The sequence below is a fragment of the Exophiala mesophila genome (genome assembly GCF_000836275.1).
Source record: "Exophiala mesophila strain CBS 40295 unplaced genomic scaffold supercont1.1, whole genome shotgun sequence".
NCBI classification, from domain to species: Eukaryota; Fungi; Ascomycota; class Eurotiomycetes; order Chaetothyriales; family Herpotrichiellaceae; genus Exophiala; species Exophiala mesophila.
In genome coordinates, this window is record NW_015622504.1 from 808,274 (window position 1) to 822,617 (window position 14,344).

The following is a 14,344-nucleotide window of genomic DNA, read 5'->3' on the forward strand; positions in this document are numbered from 1 at the left end:
TGGGTTATGAGCCAGTGTCGATTTTGTGAAGAGCACGACAAGGTGCGGCATGAGAGAGCAGTTTCATGTAGAGATGCGAGCACTCCCCTCTCACCGCCTGCCAATGTTGGAGCCACGTCTTTCGACATACCCCTGAGGACTCAACGGAGGGCATCTGTGCATGCCGGATGACTTGCCGGGCCAGGAAAATCGATGGGGTATGGACAGACAGGTTTGATCCGCTTCATCTCAAACCAGAAGGAACTACTTGCAGCCTGTTGCACAGCATAATGGAACAACGCGAGAATAGTCCCTATCAAACTCTTTCGCTGATCCATATGGCGCTCCTGCACCCATACCGGATGATATCAGTTATGGGTTCATACGGCTTGGCTTCTTTTGCATCATTTTCGACAGCATGGTCTAGGTGCTCCAGTTCTTCATCCCGAATGCGTTTGATGTTGTCGATCAGATCCTTCAACTCAGGATCGAGCTCCTCGCCCTTATCCTTCTGCTCTTGCATCCATTGAAACAACTCTCTGACTTGTCCATTGTAATGATTGCCAATCTCAGTCTCGACAGCTTCTGTACAGGCCATGGCAGCTTCTCTGCCCATCATCCCCGTGGTCCAGCCCAAGATCGTGGCAGCGGCTTGCCATACAGGATACATGGCAGTGGGACGTATTCGATGTTTGGCCATGAGCTCATTAAAAGTCTTGAAATGTGCGGCTTCTTGGTCGTACATATGTTTCATCAACGGGCGAAGGTGAGGATGTGCCTTTACGATCGGAGGGGTTTGAGCAGTGTAAATCAGGGTCGCCGCAAGTTCTCCAGCCTGGTTTACACGGAGCGCGCTATCGAGGAACTTTCTTTGCTCCTCAGAGAGGGTCGTTCTAGGTCTGCTGGGCGAGGCTTGAGGTTCGGACGCATCTGTGGACGGAGAGGAGAGCATTCGCCGTGTGGGTGCGAAAGAGAAGCATCCTTTCAATGGTTTCAAGCAATAAGCTGTGCGAATGGGGCTTTTGCTAAGATGCAACATGGCCGCAAAATCGACTAGACTCCTCAAGAGCCTTATTAGCTGTGTTTGTAGAAGCCCTGGGGCTGAAGTCGAATGTACATCATGAGGCCATCAAATAATGCTGTCCACGTTGAAAATGAAGTAAGAGTACTATGATACTCCGCCGTAGAAGACATAGCTTCAGAGAAGGTTATGAATAAATGACGCACTTTCTCTGTGATGTGATTGGGTTATTCTGAGTCATGAAATTCTTGGTCTAGTCTAGAATTTGAGTCAGAAGTCGACAACATGTCTCTCTTCTTTGACATCGTTTTCCTTCAAAGACGCTGGCTGCGTATTGTCACCACTATTCATTCCACCTTCGAGTCCATCCCTGACCTCCTCACGGTCTCAATCAGCATTCGCCCTTCTATAACGCCGACAAACAATTCCTCAAATTGTGAACACATTCACTACCTCGCCTTGCTCCAGTCTCTACCTTATCCCCTCTACCCCGAAATCAGGACAGAATTGTACTTGTACTGCATCTTCGCATCATTTACGACAAATTCTTGAATACTTGCCACCTAAAACTCCGAGGAGTCACTGACTGCCGCTGGCTCTGCACTCCACGTGACCGAGCTACTTTTCACTCATCACTCAGGGCTCCCTCCAGCAACGATGGCCGACCTCGATGCAGAACTCCTCGCTCTCGCCGGAGGCGATTCTTCCGGTGAAGAAAGCGTACGCTCCTCCCCCAAACCAAAGTCTCCATCGCCATCTCGTTCGAAGAGCAATTCTCGCGTTTCGCCTCAACCAGACATGTCTCGAAAAGGCGTTGCCAAAACCACAAAGCGCGCTAGGCGCCGCAAAAACTACTCAGATGATGAAGACGAGTTGTAAGTATGCGGACACCGTCCTTTGTCGCCTTGATCACTAAGTTTTCTCTAGATCGTCGCTTTCTCAACATTCCGAATCGGCTTCGATGTCGCAATCAGACTCCGAGGCTGACTTTGGTCCTGGCGCTGATCAACCGATCTTTCCTTACGAAAAGCTCTATTACAGTGCCAAAGACAAAGCCGAGATCGAAGCTCTACCTGAAATCGAAAGAGAAACCATTCTTGCAACGCGTAGTGAGCAAGTCGAACATCATGAACAAGATCTACAGCTTCGCCGGATTGTCGCTGCTCGAGCAAGAGAAGAGGCTAAAAATGCTGCGAAGAAAAAGCGGAAAGCAAGCGTGGCAGACCTGGATGAAAATCAGCGAAAATCCACCAGACAGCGAACAAAGGTTGGCGGTGGTCGTGCTGGGGAAGCAAGTAGCGCCATCGAAGCATACAAGTTACAGAGGGCAGAGAAAAGTCTTCGGGACGAGCAGCGCAAGAAGGGTGACTCTGCTAGACGATCAGCATCCCCGAGAGACAACTTCAGTGACGCCGATGCCGATGGCGAGAGCGACAATGACTACGAAGATAGGAGATACGACAGACGTTCCCCAACCCCGCCCAAAGACGATCCTGCCGCTGAGTTAGGCGACATTCAAAGAGCCAGAGTTGGTCGCGACAACTTTGCCCAAGTCTGCTACACCCCCGGCTTTGAGGACGCCATCACCGATTGCTACGCTCGTGTATGCCTGGGCCCCAATTCCCGCAATCCCGGCGTCAATGACTATCGCCTTTGCCTCATTAAGGGGTTTGCCAAGGGTCCGCCGTACGCGATGATAGGAACCAATGGCCGGCCATTTCCAGTGGACATGTATGTCCGAGCAGCTCATGGAAAGTCAGAAAAGTTATGGTCGTTCCTCGAGTGCTCCATGTCAAAGATCACTGACGACGAGTGGCGACGCTATCGATCCACCATGGCGAATGAAGACCTTAAGATGCCAACCAAAGGTCTAATCAACTCGAAACTCAATCAGATCGGCCGACTCTTGTCACATCGCTTTACCGAAGCTGAAATCTCTGGAAAGATGAAGAGACAAAACGACCTCATGGATAAGATCAACAGGAGGCAGGAAAAGGACAGTCTGAGGGAGAAGATTGCCGAGGCCAAGATGGATGGTAATGAGGAATTGGTTGTCGAGTTGGAAGAACAACTGGCGGTGATCGTCCCAATGAAACTTGCATTCAAGACCTCGCTTTCCCGCGGCGATGGAGGGTTTGTCAACAAGGACTCAGAGAAACTGGCCGAGCTGAATCTACGAAATCAAAGACTGAACGCAGAGAATGTGCGTAAAGCACAATTGGCCGAAATCCGACAGCGAAAGGCTAAAAAGGTCGCGCCAGGAATCGATGAATTGTTTGAAGGCGGCAGCGACATCAGTCGCACGGGAACGCCAGTCAATGGGGCAAGCACTCCAAGAGGACCAATTTCGCGTGTCGGTACTCCAAATCCACTGACGAGCTCTAACGGGGTCCCGAGAAGTTCAACGCCGAACCCACTTATCATTAAGGCAACGGAGAAAAAGAAAGGAGGTCTTCCAACGATTCGAAAGGCTGCCCTCGACGACGAGATTCTCGCAAACATGGATCTCGGCATTGATATCGATATCTGAATTGCGACAGCCGCGTATTGCGCATTGTGCTATTGGCCGCGCCTTTTGCCATTGTACGGTAATGGAGGCTTCGGGGAAAGTCTCTTGAACTTGTCGAGGCTAGACATAGACTGGCCTTGGATGAATCAAAAGGCCTTGGTTCTTGAGCTCACCCACAAAAACACGATTGGAATTTTAATCAGTCATAGACGAGTTTCCATAGACATTGTCCATCAAAAAAAAAGGCCTTGCTTGTCAGAATCCAGCCCAAAACATCGTCTCAAAGCGATCTATCGGAGGAGCTGGTCTAGTCAGGCTTTGGTTCCCTTTCCATCCTGTGGTGGATGGTGCTGAGGTGCAGGAGACCAGTGGTTGATTACGACGCCCACCATGATGATGAGGCTCCAAGCAATTCCTCGCTACATGGTTACTCTCTCTTCCTCTCGCTGGAAGTGCCTACTGCGATCAGACCTCAGCAGCAGAGACAACTCACAAGTGAGATGAAACACATCAAATCAGATGGATCCAATTGACAAATGTCTTGGTGCTCCTCCCTTTTGACGTGTCAACATGTGCATTGCAGAGATGAACAAGGAACATGACTGCAGTCATCCCAACATGGGGGCTAGCGGGTGCGATGCTGGAGATATACATTGGCGGTCAAATGAGGAGTGACTCTGAGGGCGGGAAAAGGAAAGCCAGCCTCAACATCACGAGGTATCCATTCATTCCAACAGACCCTACGTCCGTCCGTGTTCGTCTGGCCCCGACATTGTCTTGTTTCTCTGAACAACGAACGTCGTGGTCCTGGTTGACCCCGCGCCGGAACGAGTCTGTGTGCTTATGCATCAGACATGGCATCTTTATTCGGGCTGGAAATTGAGTCGTCGAGCTCGACGATCAGTGCCTTCTGGTGTCCTATCACCGTCTCCACCACTGAACCACTGAACGGCAGACTGGATGGCTAGGCGTGCCAGGTTGGGTCCGTGGTAACCCACCACACCACACAAGTAAGTACTTACCGTAGACCAAAAATCCTTGACGCAAGAATCGATACGAGGACTGAGCGTAGATAACCAATCGCAAGCATGAAGAAAAGCAATGGAATTGGGAGTGGATGATATCCTCACTCACTGTTCATGCATGTCAGATTTTGCCCCACGTATGCTTCGCGCCGCCATCAAGTCGAACAAATCGGGGCTTGAATCCAGTAGAGACAGTATATTCCGATTTTAGATCCTCTTTTTTTCTTTCAAATCCTGAATACGTGGTGCATATGCGTTTTCCGTACACGGGGGGCGCTGCTGACTGACCTATCTGATTTGTCAGGTGTTACAATTGCTGCGCTATAAGGATTTGTTGCAGCTTCACCTGTGGCCGAGCATGTTCGTCAGATTTGAATTATGGGTGTCGGGATGAAATTCTGTAGAGGTGACAAGTTTGGAGGCAAGCGAACTATCTGATCTGGACCGTCCAGGGTGTGTGGACACTGAACTGCACACCCTGGAAATTGTCCACGGACATCGTGGTACACAGGGATCTTGTGAGGCTCCGGAAAGGTTTGGAATGCCTGAGTGTGTAGATCATTGATGCCCGAAAGGTTCCGGCGAGTTTGTACACATGGCAAAAGTGGGAGATATCAAATGCAATGGAGGCATCCACACCTCCTCGCCACGTTACACTGCTGGGAGGGAAATGGGTCGCGAGGAAGCATCTTTCGAGAGAACGGATGAGTAGAAAGATCGTCTTGTTGGGCCAAGCGCATAGTATTTTTGGATATTGCTCGGCGCATGCCGACTTAGCATGCATGCGGTTCAACTTTTCGAGTTGCTGCGTTGTGAAGCATTTCATCCTGACTTAAGAAGGTGGGCCTGTGCCACGAATTGAATTGCGTTGTTCGTCACGCTTGCCCAAGATGATCACATATCTGGAGTAGGGTCATCTTATTACGATGAGCAAGAATAGACTCCACCGACTTCATGATTTGAGTGTGCTGTAGTCTCAGAGATGGATGTGTGGTTGGTTCTTGGTGGTATTGATTATCCGTAGGATCATTTAGATATGAGATACTGTCCGGACTATCGATAAGCAACGAACGCCGATATCCCTATTTGGATCTAAATTCTTCTAAAATGACGTACGCGTCATATGGAAATGCTCTCTGGGTGTATCAAAGTTCCTGAGACCCTGAACCATTGGGTCGCCTGGAGCCTTCAGCTCATGGATAGGTTCACAGGCGGATCAGTCACGACAGCGAAGGCACGTACGGCACCGTCAGATACAAAACAATAGTACTTACTGTAGGGATCAAGGTGCTCGTGGTGTTCCAGTATTGTTTTGCAAGTTGGAAGCGCCTAGAAGGTCAAGGACCTGAAACGAGAACCCATGGGTGAGTGGATGAGATGAGGTCCATGTGGCGGAGAAGGGTCATGTAGATCAGAGTCCTTGGCGCGAGTCGAAACTGATGCCGTCTCTCATCATTACTGTTTCTGTATGCCCAGCTGTGTACATCGTTCCTGGGCTGGATCTCAGGGATGTTGTGACCCACGTCGAGTGTTGAGATCTTCACATTTGTTTTCGTTAGGGGTCGTGAGGGTCAAACCTAGCTTCGACTTGCCTTTGGGTACTCTGACGAAACATTCCAGACTGTCTGGGTGCTTCAGGGTCTCGAGATCAACCATGTTTGCCAGCATATCAATCGAAAGCCGTTGCCACGATATGGTATGACATGGACGAGTCGAGGCGCGTGTCAGCGACAAAGCAAAAGTATCATCTCGTCATTCGAATGTTATTATTTCAGTTGAGCTGTCAGAACTCTGTGGGACACATGTCGTCGAAGGGAATGCAGATGATTTGTCCTACCTTCTGGGACACCAGTTGGATATGTGTGTATAGTGGCACACAAACTTGATATGCCACGGCGCAACATGAATATACTGTACATAGTCTTGATGCAATGGAGATTCGAGACAAGTATTTAGTTCCAGGTACCATTAATTAGGCTTCACGTAAGGCACAGGATGAAGCGAGAGATTGAGTTGATGCTGCTGGCCATTGCGATTACGTTGTCGAGACTGATGTTTGTTTTGGAGGTTCCCTTAATCAAGGAACAGGTAATTACAGTTCAATTCATCATTCATCAGGTTGGACAGAGATGAGACAAGGATCGTCCTCAACCTGGGAGCCGGCCCAGCCAGCTGTTGAACATGGCTGGATCTTGGACAGCCTACCTATAGACCGGACGCATATCGGACATATCATGGCTTTACTGGTAGGTGGCTGGATGCATCGATACCAACCAAATTGATTGTCCTACCGACGTAGACGCGCACTACATGGAAGAAGCATTTGTTGACAAGATTTGTGTGATGGTGGAGGTCACTACGTGCCAGGTTCCCCAGAGTTTCCCTCGTTTCGAACGAATGAGTCAGGGTTCAAAACACGCTAATAGACGTTAGGGTTTGGGCTTGTCGGCCAAATAGTCGCCGATGTGGCCGATGACAGGGCCAATCGTTGGGTGTCGTGGGCATATACAATGGGATCCCTCGTAAGAGGCGGGGAATGGGAAGTTGGGAGTAATTCAGAACATGTTTGCATCATTTCGGTCCCAACGCTCAGATCGACATAGAGTCAAGTCGGTTGGAGACTGGGACTTGCAGGAAAGACAAACGAATGGTCAAAGAAGCCGGGCGAAATCTGGGTAAATGCGACCTATCTTGCAGACAAGATCCGACTCGTCATAAGCTATGCTGCTCGTCCAAAGGCCGTGATCGGACGCGCCAGACGTCGCTGGCGAGTGAAGCTAATGTACTCGAGACATTTAGCACACAGTGAAAAGTTGCAAGATTGGTCATGAGCAAGCCAATCATTGTTCAATGACGTCTTTGCATTTGACCAAACATTCCAAGCGAACAACCAACAAGTCTCTTGAGGATCACTGCCTGTTGGGTAGACAGGTATGCGTCACAAAGTACAGTAGGCACAGCAGATTCGGTATATCACCTGTCTCCGGCCTCAGTTGGTTCGTCTTGTCTCACTGGAGAAATGACGACGCATGCTTGAGGAAGCTGGCTTGGGTGCATGGATGGCTGAAGGCTTGCGGCATTAGAAGCTCCAGCCATGGTATTGCGCAAGAGGTGGCGAGCTCGACTAAGCACGCCGAGCCAAGACCGGAACCACAGCAGGTTCGTCATGGACTCATGGAACTGACTGTCCAGAATGTTGATACATCATAAACCCCGAGCCAAAAGGGTACACGTAAAGTACAGTGGCAGAGTCGCAAACGGCTGGGGAAGCTTGACACCTGGTTGGCTGCATCATGTCGACTTCCGTGGTCATCCCATCCTAAGTTTGACCCAAATGGACAAATAATCAAATTCGGTGGTGGTGATTTGAAGCACTGGAAATGGTCTATGGTCCTGGCTTTAGAGGAAAAACAAGTTTGGCGTCGGCGGCGACGTCGGCGTCGGCAAGTCGGAGCTCCGTTGGCCGACTTGAAAAGTTTCCTCTAGCCCATCCAGCCAATCATGGTTCGACGACTACTCTTTTTGTTCGCCCGTCTTGTCAGGGAAGCCGCATCCATATGGCATTGGTCATTTGCGCGTCAGGATTTGCAAATTAACAAACTGGAACGCTGTGGCCTGTTGTAAAACTCGTTGCAGCTTGATGGGACCTGGCCTGCTCTAGCCGTCCAACGGAGATATTCGGTTGTAAGCGTTGTGGACAGTGTGGCTAGTAGATACTTGCCTTAACACCACACAAACCGTGCCATCATAGTTTGTGGCTGCGCTTGAGAGTTGGAAACACGATGAGACAGTCACAATAAAGTCCCTCAAAACAGTGCCAGGATGCCTGAGTCGCCAATATTTGTTTACACTAATATTTTGTAAAATTCTTCAGACTGTTTGAACGTCGTGTGGCTTGAGATGCGGGCCGATGTGTACCTTGCATGCACTCAATATTCGGCCACACTTGGAAATCAGGTTTCTGATGATTGTGATCACGTGTGTCGTATATTCCGGGCCGGATTCCCAGAGCGGAAGTCCGGTACCTGGCCACCAGAAGGAAGGTACGCTTTAGGTACTCACTAGTCCTATGACTGAGGCAGGTACTTGTGAGGTGCTGGCGGTACCTGTTTCTCCACGCGCCCGCATGGTACCTGGACCGCTGGAAAAGTCTGTGAATCCGCCTGTAAGCGTACAAAGGTAGCCAGCAATCATGGCTGGCCCGCCAATCTCGCTGACGTGACCACCAAACCCCTCATTGCCCGACATGCCGACATCTCGGAACTTGGATGTCGAGAGTTTGATTGGTATTGAACGCCATCAAAGAGGCTGGATATGACAGCAATAATAATGATAGGGAGTCTTAACCTTGACACAGAACGAGTCAAGTCAAGTGCAACCAGTTCCTACGGGAGTTGATGATGGGTAGGGTCCAGGCGGGATCAGCCATAACATGGATGATCACTTCAGACATGTTAGGTTCGTCAGCACCAGGTATTAGGCATCCGGTGGCATGTTGTAAGCCCAGAACTGATAGTCGACAGGCCGAGGGGCCACTGTGCGAACGCATACCGAGGCCACGCAAGAAAAATTCTTGTCAGGTGGTTGACTACCGTGACCACCTAGGCCAGTACTAACGGTAATGCGGAGTAGTTACGCGGCCTTTAGGCATCAGGACGCAGGACGGACACCCCGAAACCAGCACCCGGAGTGCCTGTTTCTACGCATAGAAGTACTAACCATCAAATTCATCGTTCGGACCAGCCGGGGGCCTTCAGCCAAATGGCGCTGCTGCGCATGTAATGGGCTTTTTCGTAGCTACCGAAGTTGAATATAGTGAACACAGAACTCTCCGCAGGATTCGTAGTGCTGAGTCTTGACTCTTGACGCTTGCATCCCAATGAGTTTTAGTCATGCTGAGGGCTGAGCGAGAGAGGTATTGTTCGTATTGGTGCGTGAGGATTCGCTGCGCCCAGAGAAGCGACGTGGAGAGGCTTGTGGTCCTTGGATGCACCAGCCAGGAATCAGAACCCAGGACTCAGGGCCTAGGGGTGGGCTACGGGCGGGTCAGGTTTAGCCGACCTTTTCGTCCTTCAGCCATAATCCAGTCCACGAGACTGCCACGACGGCGTCTGCGTCTACTGCGTATGCGTATGCGAAACTTCGTATGCTCGCACGGTATGCCATCCAACAGGCTCCAAGGTTTAAAAGCCGACAGGGGTAAGGGATTTGGCAGCTGACCGGGGTCAAGCGACACAGTGGGGATCACGGCGACTGTGGATGCCGTGCGACCTGGAGTGGTAGAGTGGGTGAGTGGGCTTGAGAAGTGGCTGTAGGTGGGAACCCGTCACGGGCGAGTTGGCTGGCTGCGTCAGATACACAACTTAGGGCAAAGAATGCTCGAGACTGCCGGACTTGGTCTGACTGGGGGGTCCCATCGCCACGCCTTCTGGCAGGCTCAGCGCCCGCCCATCATCGCCCAGGGCCATCAACATCGACCCATCCGTCCCTAGTCCCCATCGCACCGTCCGCGCATATCGCCCCGACTGCCCGCTGCTCACTAGACCTGAGAGCAGTGGTAGCCCACGGGCCAGCACCATCGACACCCCGACCCTGTGGGCTCGGCCAATGACGTCTCTTAGACGCGCAAACAGTTGTGGCCACCCTGGTGCCCTTGGATCCTGCCCCGTCCGCGCTCAGTCCAGCAGCATCCAACGGGCTTGCCCCAGTATTCTCTTGCAGCCCTCCAGCATCAGGTCATTTGCGAGTCTCGTAGATATACTCCGTGACTCCATCCACTGCCGTTCATCCCTCCCTCTCTGCATCCCCTGACATTTCTGTACACCACTACACACCTGATTCATTCACTGTCCTCTACATCTATCTGTTGTCCTTTTTGTCATTGCAAACAGGGCACACACGAACACACCACCGCCAGTCTTTGTTCTCCAGTCTTTGACCTGACTGCGCCTGTAACCCTCACTCGTCCTTCACCCTCCCAACTCAAACCCAAATTCAAAACCCTCGTCTGGCTTACAGTAATCAATAACACACCTTGAGGCAATTAAATGCCCTCTCTTACGTCCCCAGACGTTCCCAACGACCAGCTGGACACTTCTGGTCGATACTTATTACCTCCCCTTGACCCTCACTCTCCCGCTCCTCTTACAGACTACGACTATCCTCAGTCACCCATCATGTCTCAAGACAGGCACATGGGCTCCATGGCGGCCGCTCTCAGAATGAAGTTGGAGCATCTCCCCCAGCTAAACATGCACAATCTCAGCCTCCACCATGCTCAGCAAAAGCGATTCTCTACAGAACTCAACTCAGCCACCTCGTCGAGATCAGCATACTCCTTTGGCTCAAATCAGTCAGACGACACCGATGCCACTGACATGACAGTCACTCCCAACCGCTCACGAGCAAGCACATTCGATAATGCCGAACGTATCACCTCTCCCTTGATTCAGACCGTTCAGTGCAAACCACCCTTACGAGTGGTCCTAGGAACCGCCTCGGTAGGCTCCAAACAATCCCCTCTCGCCAAAATCACCACCGTCGAAGATGCATCCAAGTTTGTCAACTTGTTTCACTCAAGAGGCTACAATGACATCGATACCGCCAGAGCCTACCCAGTGGGTCGTGGTGGCACATGCGAAAAGCTGTTAGGTGAAGAAGAGTTACGCTTGTCAAAGTGGGCCAACGTCTCCAGCAAGGTCTCCAGTTTCATGCCTGGTTCTCATCGAGCAAGGAACATTGCCTTGAGTATCGATCGGTCGTTAGAGGCGCTCAACACCGACCAGGTCGATGTCATGTACCTGCATGCTCCCGATCGTGCCACTCCTTTTGCCGAGACGGCGGAGGCTATGAATAAAGCCTACCTTGAAGGCAAGTTTGAACGCTTTGGTCTGTCCAATTTCTCCGTCGAAGAGGTTGAGCAGATGGTTAAAGTCTGCGAGGATAACGGCTTTGTGAAACCATCTGTGTACCAAGGCCAATACAACCCCATCTGCCGAGGTGGTGAAGAGCGACTGTTCAGTGTCCTCCGCGATCACAATATTGCCTTCTACGCTTATAGCCCTTCAGCCTGTGGCTTCTTTTCCAACAAAGTCTCGCGAGCGTCGGCCAAGGACAGGAACAGTCGGTGGAACATTGCCTCCCCACTGGGCGCCAAGTATGCTGGTGACTATTTCCATGATCCTTTGTTTGCTGCCGCCGAACTTGTCCGACAGCAGGCTCGCAAATTCGGTATTTCCGGACACGCTGCAGCCCTCCGCTGGACGACCTGGCACTCCCAACTGGGTGCCGAATATGGAGATGCCGTCATCATCGGTGCCTCCAAGCTGTCTCAACTCCAAGAAAACATGGACATTCTCGAACAAGGTCCTCTCCCCGATCAACTTGTTGATACTCTCAACAATATCTGGGAGGACGTCCGCGCGTCCGAGAAAGGTCCCCGATTTTCCTTTGTCTAAGGTGCACAATGTACGATGATATCACGGTTGACGTTGACCCGAACGAGAAACGTGGTTGGAACTGTCTGAAGAGATATTGATTCTCGGCGTTGTTTGAAGACGCCGACTGGCGATGGGGAAAATTTATGTCATCCTCGATCCCTCTCAAGTGCTGAGGGGATCCGAATGCTTGTGTCATGCTCAAGGATGAGCGTTTTGTCCAAAATGGATCTGCTATTTCAATTCATGTGTTACGATACCCTTTGAACATGTATGTCATGACCTGGGAAGCATCATGGGCCGCCGACGATCCGGTCGCTGGTAGATGCAGGAGATGTTGACAGCCCATGCAACCCACCCACCAATTTGATACCAGATGACTGAAATCAATTCAATCACTACAATCGACTCTCGAAAAGCCCCCATGCAATTCTACATGTAGATTGAGTGAAATTCCTAATTTCGTTCTTGGATTCATCCCGTGTCTTGACTTCCCGTGTCTTGACTTCAGAGCCGGATCACCTGTACGGAACCAAGATAGAAAATGCTCAAGATGGGTGAGGAGCGATTTGGAAACCTCCAGAAGCACTGAGCGATCAATTCATGCTTGGGTTCACGTCATGTGTAGCCAACGCCCATCAGGCCGATTGCTCAAGAACTAAGCCAGTCGCCCGGCTTGGCCGTCAGCACCAAAAAAAACTTTGCACTCACACACGGACGATTTGGTACGCCTGACTAGAGATGGAGGGACCACTGGAGGAGCCATTCTCACATTTTCGACATCAACTCTGATGCTGTGCCGAATCAGCACGATCGGCGAACCTCTCGCTTACTAGAATGTAAGCAAAATAGTGAGCCATGCAAATAGTCAAGACGATTGATGACAACCCTATCGCAAGACCCTAATGATGGGACCAGCGTGAGTGGGAGAGGTGGATACTCCCAAGACTCTATTTTACGAGTCAATAATGGTCTACGAATAAACACTGGCACAAGGTAACGGGATGTACGGAGTAAGATCTTCCAACTATAGTGAGGGCTTTTCTTATGGTAGGTTTGACATGTCCTGCAGCCAACAGACTCGGTAAGGGGTGGAAATGGTTTCCTGGGCGGCTACAAACGCAACAGATCTTGACCTTTTGACCTTTGGTAGCCTCTGTCCTGCTGACGAGTCGACCCGGGCATCCCAGGGCATCCCAGGTTCGCGCATTTCCACGTGGGGATTGACTGCTGATCCGAATCCGCGGGCAGTGTGGCATTCCACCAGTCACATTTCATCTCACACTTTGCGAGATACATTGTCAAGCCAAGCTGGATGGAGCTGAGCACAACAATCGCCAATCCTGAAACCTCTTTTGCCCCGTCCGAGTGCTTGATCTGTTTCAGGTTCTCTATTGAAACCACCAATTGATGCATTGTGTCTCTCAGGGATAGCCCAAAGGATGTTTGAGTCTTGACGATATTGTCAATTATGTTATTTGTCTAATGCAAAGGCGGAACATGTGCGTGGAATTTGATGTTTCGGTAGACGCCATCTTCGGGGCTGAAGGAAAGCGGCTGAAGCAAACTCAACCAGAATTGTGAATGGGAGGCTTGAACAATCCAGAGATATGGTAGGTTCTACGGCTCTACTCCATGTGACAGCCTACCTACAGGATGCATCATGCAGCTCCCTTGCGCGGCCACACCGAACCATGGCGAGGTGCTTGCAGCCTCGGGAGGCAGTGGAGAAGTAACACGCCATAATAATGAGGAGAATACGGGCTCCATGGTCACCTCATTGGTTTTGGGGATTCGAGTGATAATCAGAGATTGTGTCTAGCCTCTCGACTCGGGCACCTCGATGCTGCTGTGCGAAAGTCTTTTAACCAGCAGGGCACCATTTGCCTGCATCTCGTTTCCGTCAGGGTGAGGCTCGAAGAAGGAGGCATATGATTGTCTCCTCGTACGCCCAAACATCCCACCTCAAGGAGGGAACAGTCAGGATTAGCTTATCGCCAATCAGCTTATCGATTTGCCCCCTACCCACGGACAGGGGTCATCCAATCATAGTATAGAGAGCTTCAGGGGGTGGTCATTGCGCTTGAGTTCCTCGCGTCCACAGACCTTCTGTAATCCAAAAAACTCGAATGCTTCTATATCGTTGGTTATCTCAAGCTGTTGCACATTTTTGGGTTTGCAATGCAAAGGGATTGATGACTCTGGATACGCCTTATCATCGTGGTTCGACTCAGCCCCTTCACCCGTCAAGAGTGTTATAGGCAGGGAGTGTTGTCCCTGTGGCTATTGGGCGCAACGAATGTTCCAATTGTGTTGGTCAGAACATGGCATTTCTTCGGCAATGGTCACCGGCATTCAGATCCCTAGCTACAAG

At 50.8% G+C, this 14,344-nt stretch overlaps 3 protein-coding genes across 3 annotated transcripts; 2 read left to right on the forward strand and 1 right to left on the reverse strand.

Annotated features, from left to right (window-relative positions):
• Positions 1-295: 295 nt before the first annotated feature.
• On the reverse strand, positions 296-1,018 carry PV10_00273 (uncharacterized protein; the record flags this gene model as incomplete). The annotated part of the gene is made up of 1 exon (XM_016364320.1): positions 296-1,018. The coding sequence occupies one exon, from the start codon at positions 1,016-1,018 to the stop codon at positions 296-298; it is 723 nt and encodes a 240-aa protein (XP_016227969.1).
• A 299-nt stretch (positions 1,019-1,317) lies between these two features.
• PV10_00274 (uncharacterized protein) lies at positions 1,318-4,624 on the forward strand. The gene is made up of 2 exons (XM_016364321.1): positions 1,318-1,875; positions 1,928-4,624. Exons 1-2 carry the CDS (start codon positions 1,658-1,660, stop codon positions 3,528-3,530), a joined length of 1,821 nt encoding a protein of 606 aa, XP_016227970.1. The 5' UTR covers positions 1,318-1,657; the 3' UTR covers positions 3,531-4,624.
• Positions 4,625-10,346: 5,722 nt separating this feature from the next.
• On the forward strand, positions 10,347-12,377 carry PV10_00275 (uncharacterized protein). The gene has a single exon (XM_016364322.1). It carries the CDS (start codon positions 10,582-10,584, stop codon positions 11,989-11,991), a length of 1,410 nt encoding a protein of 469 aa, XP_016227971.1. The 5' UTR covers positions 10,347-10,581; the 3' UTR covers positions 11,992-12,377.
• The last annotated feature ends 1,967 nt before the right edge of the window (positions 12,378-14,344 follow it).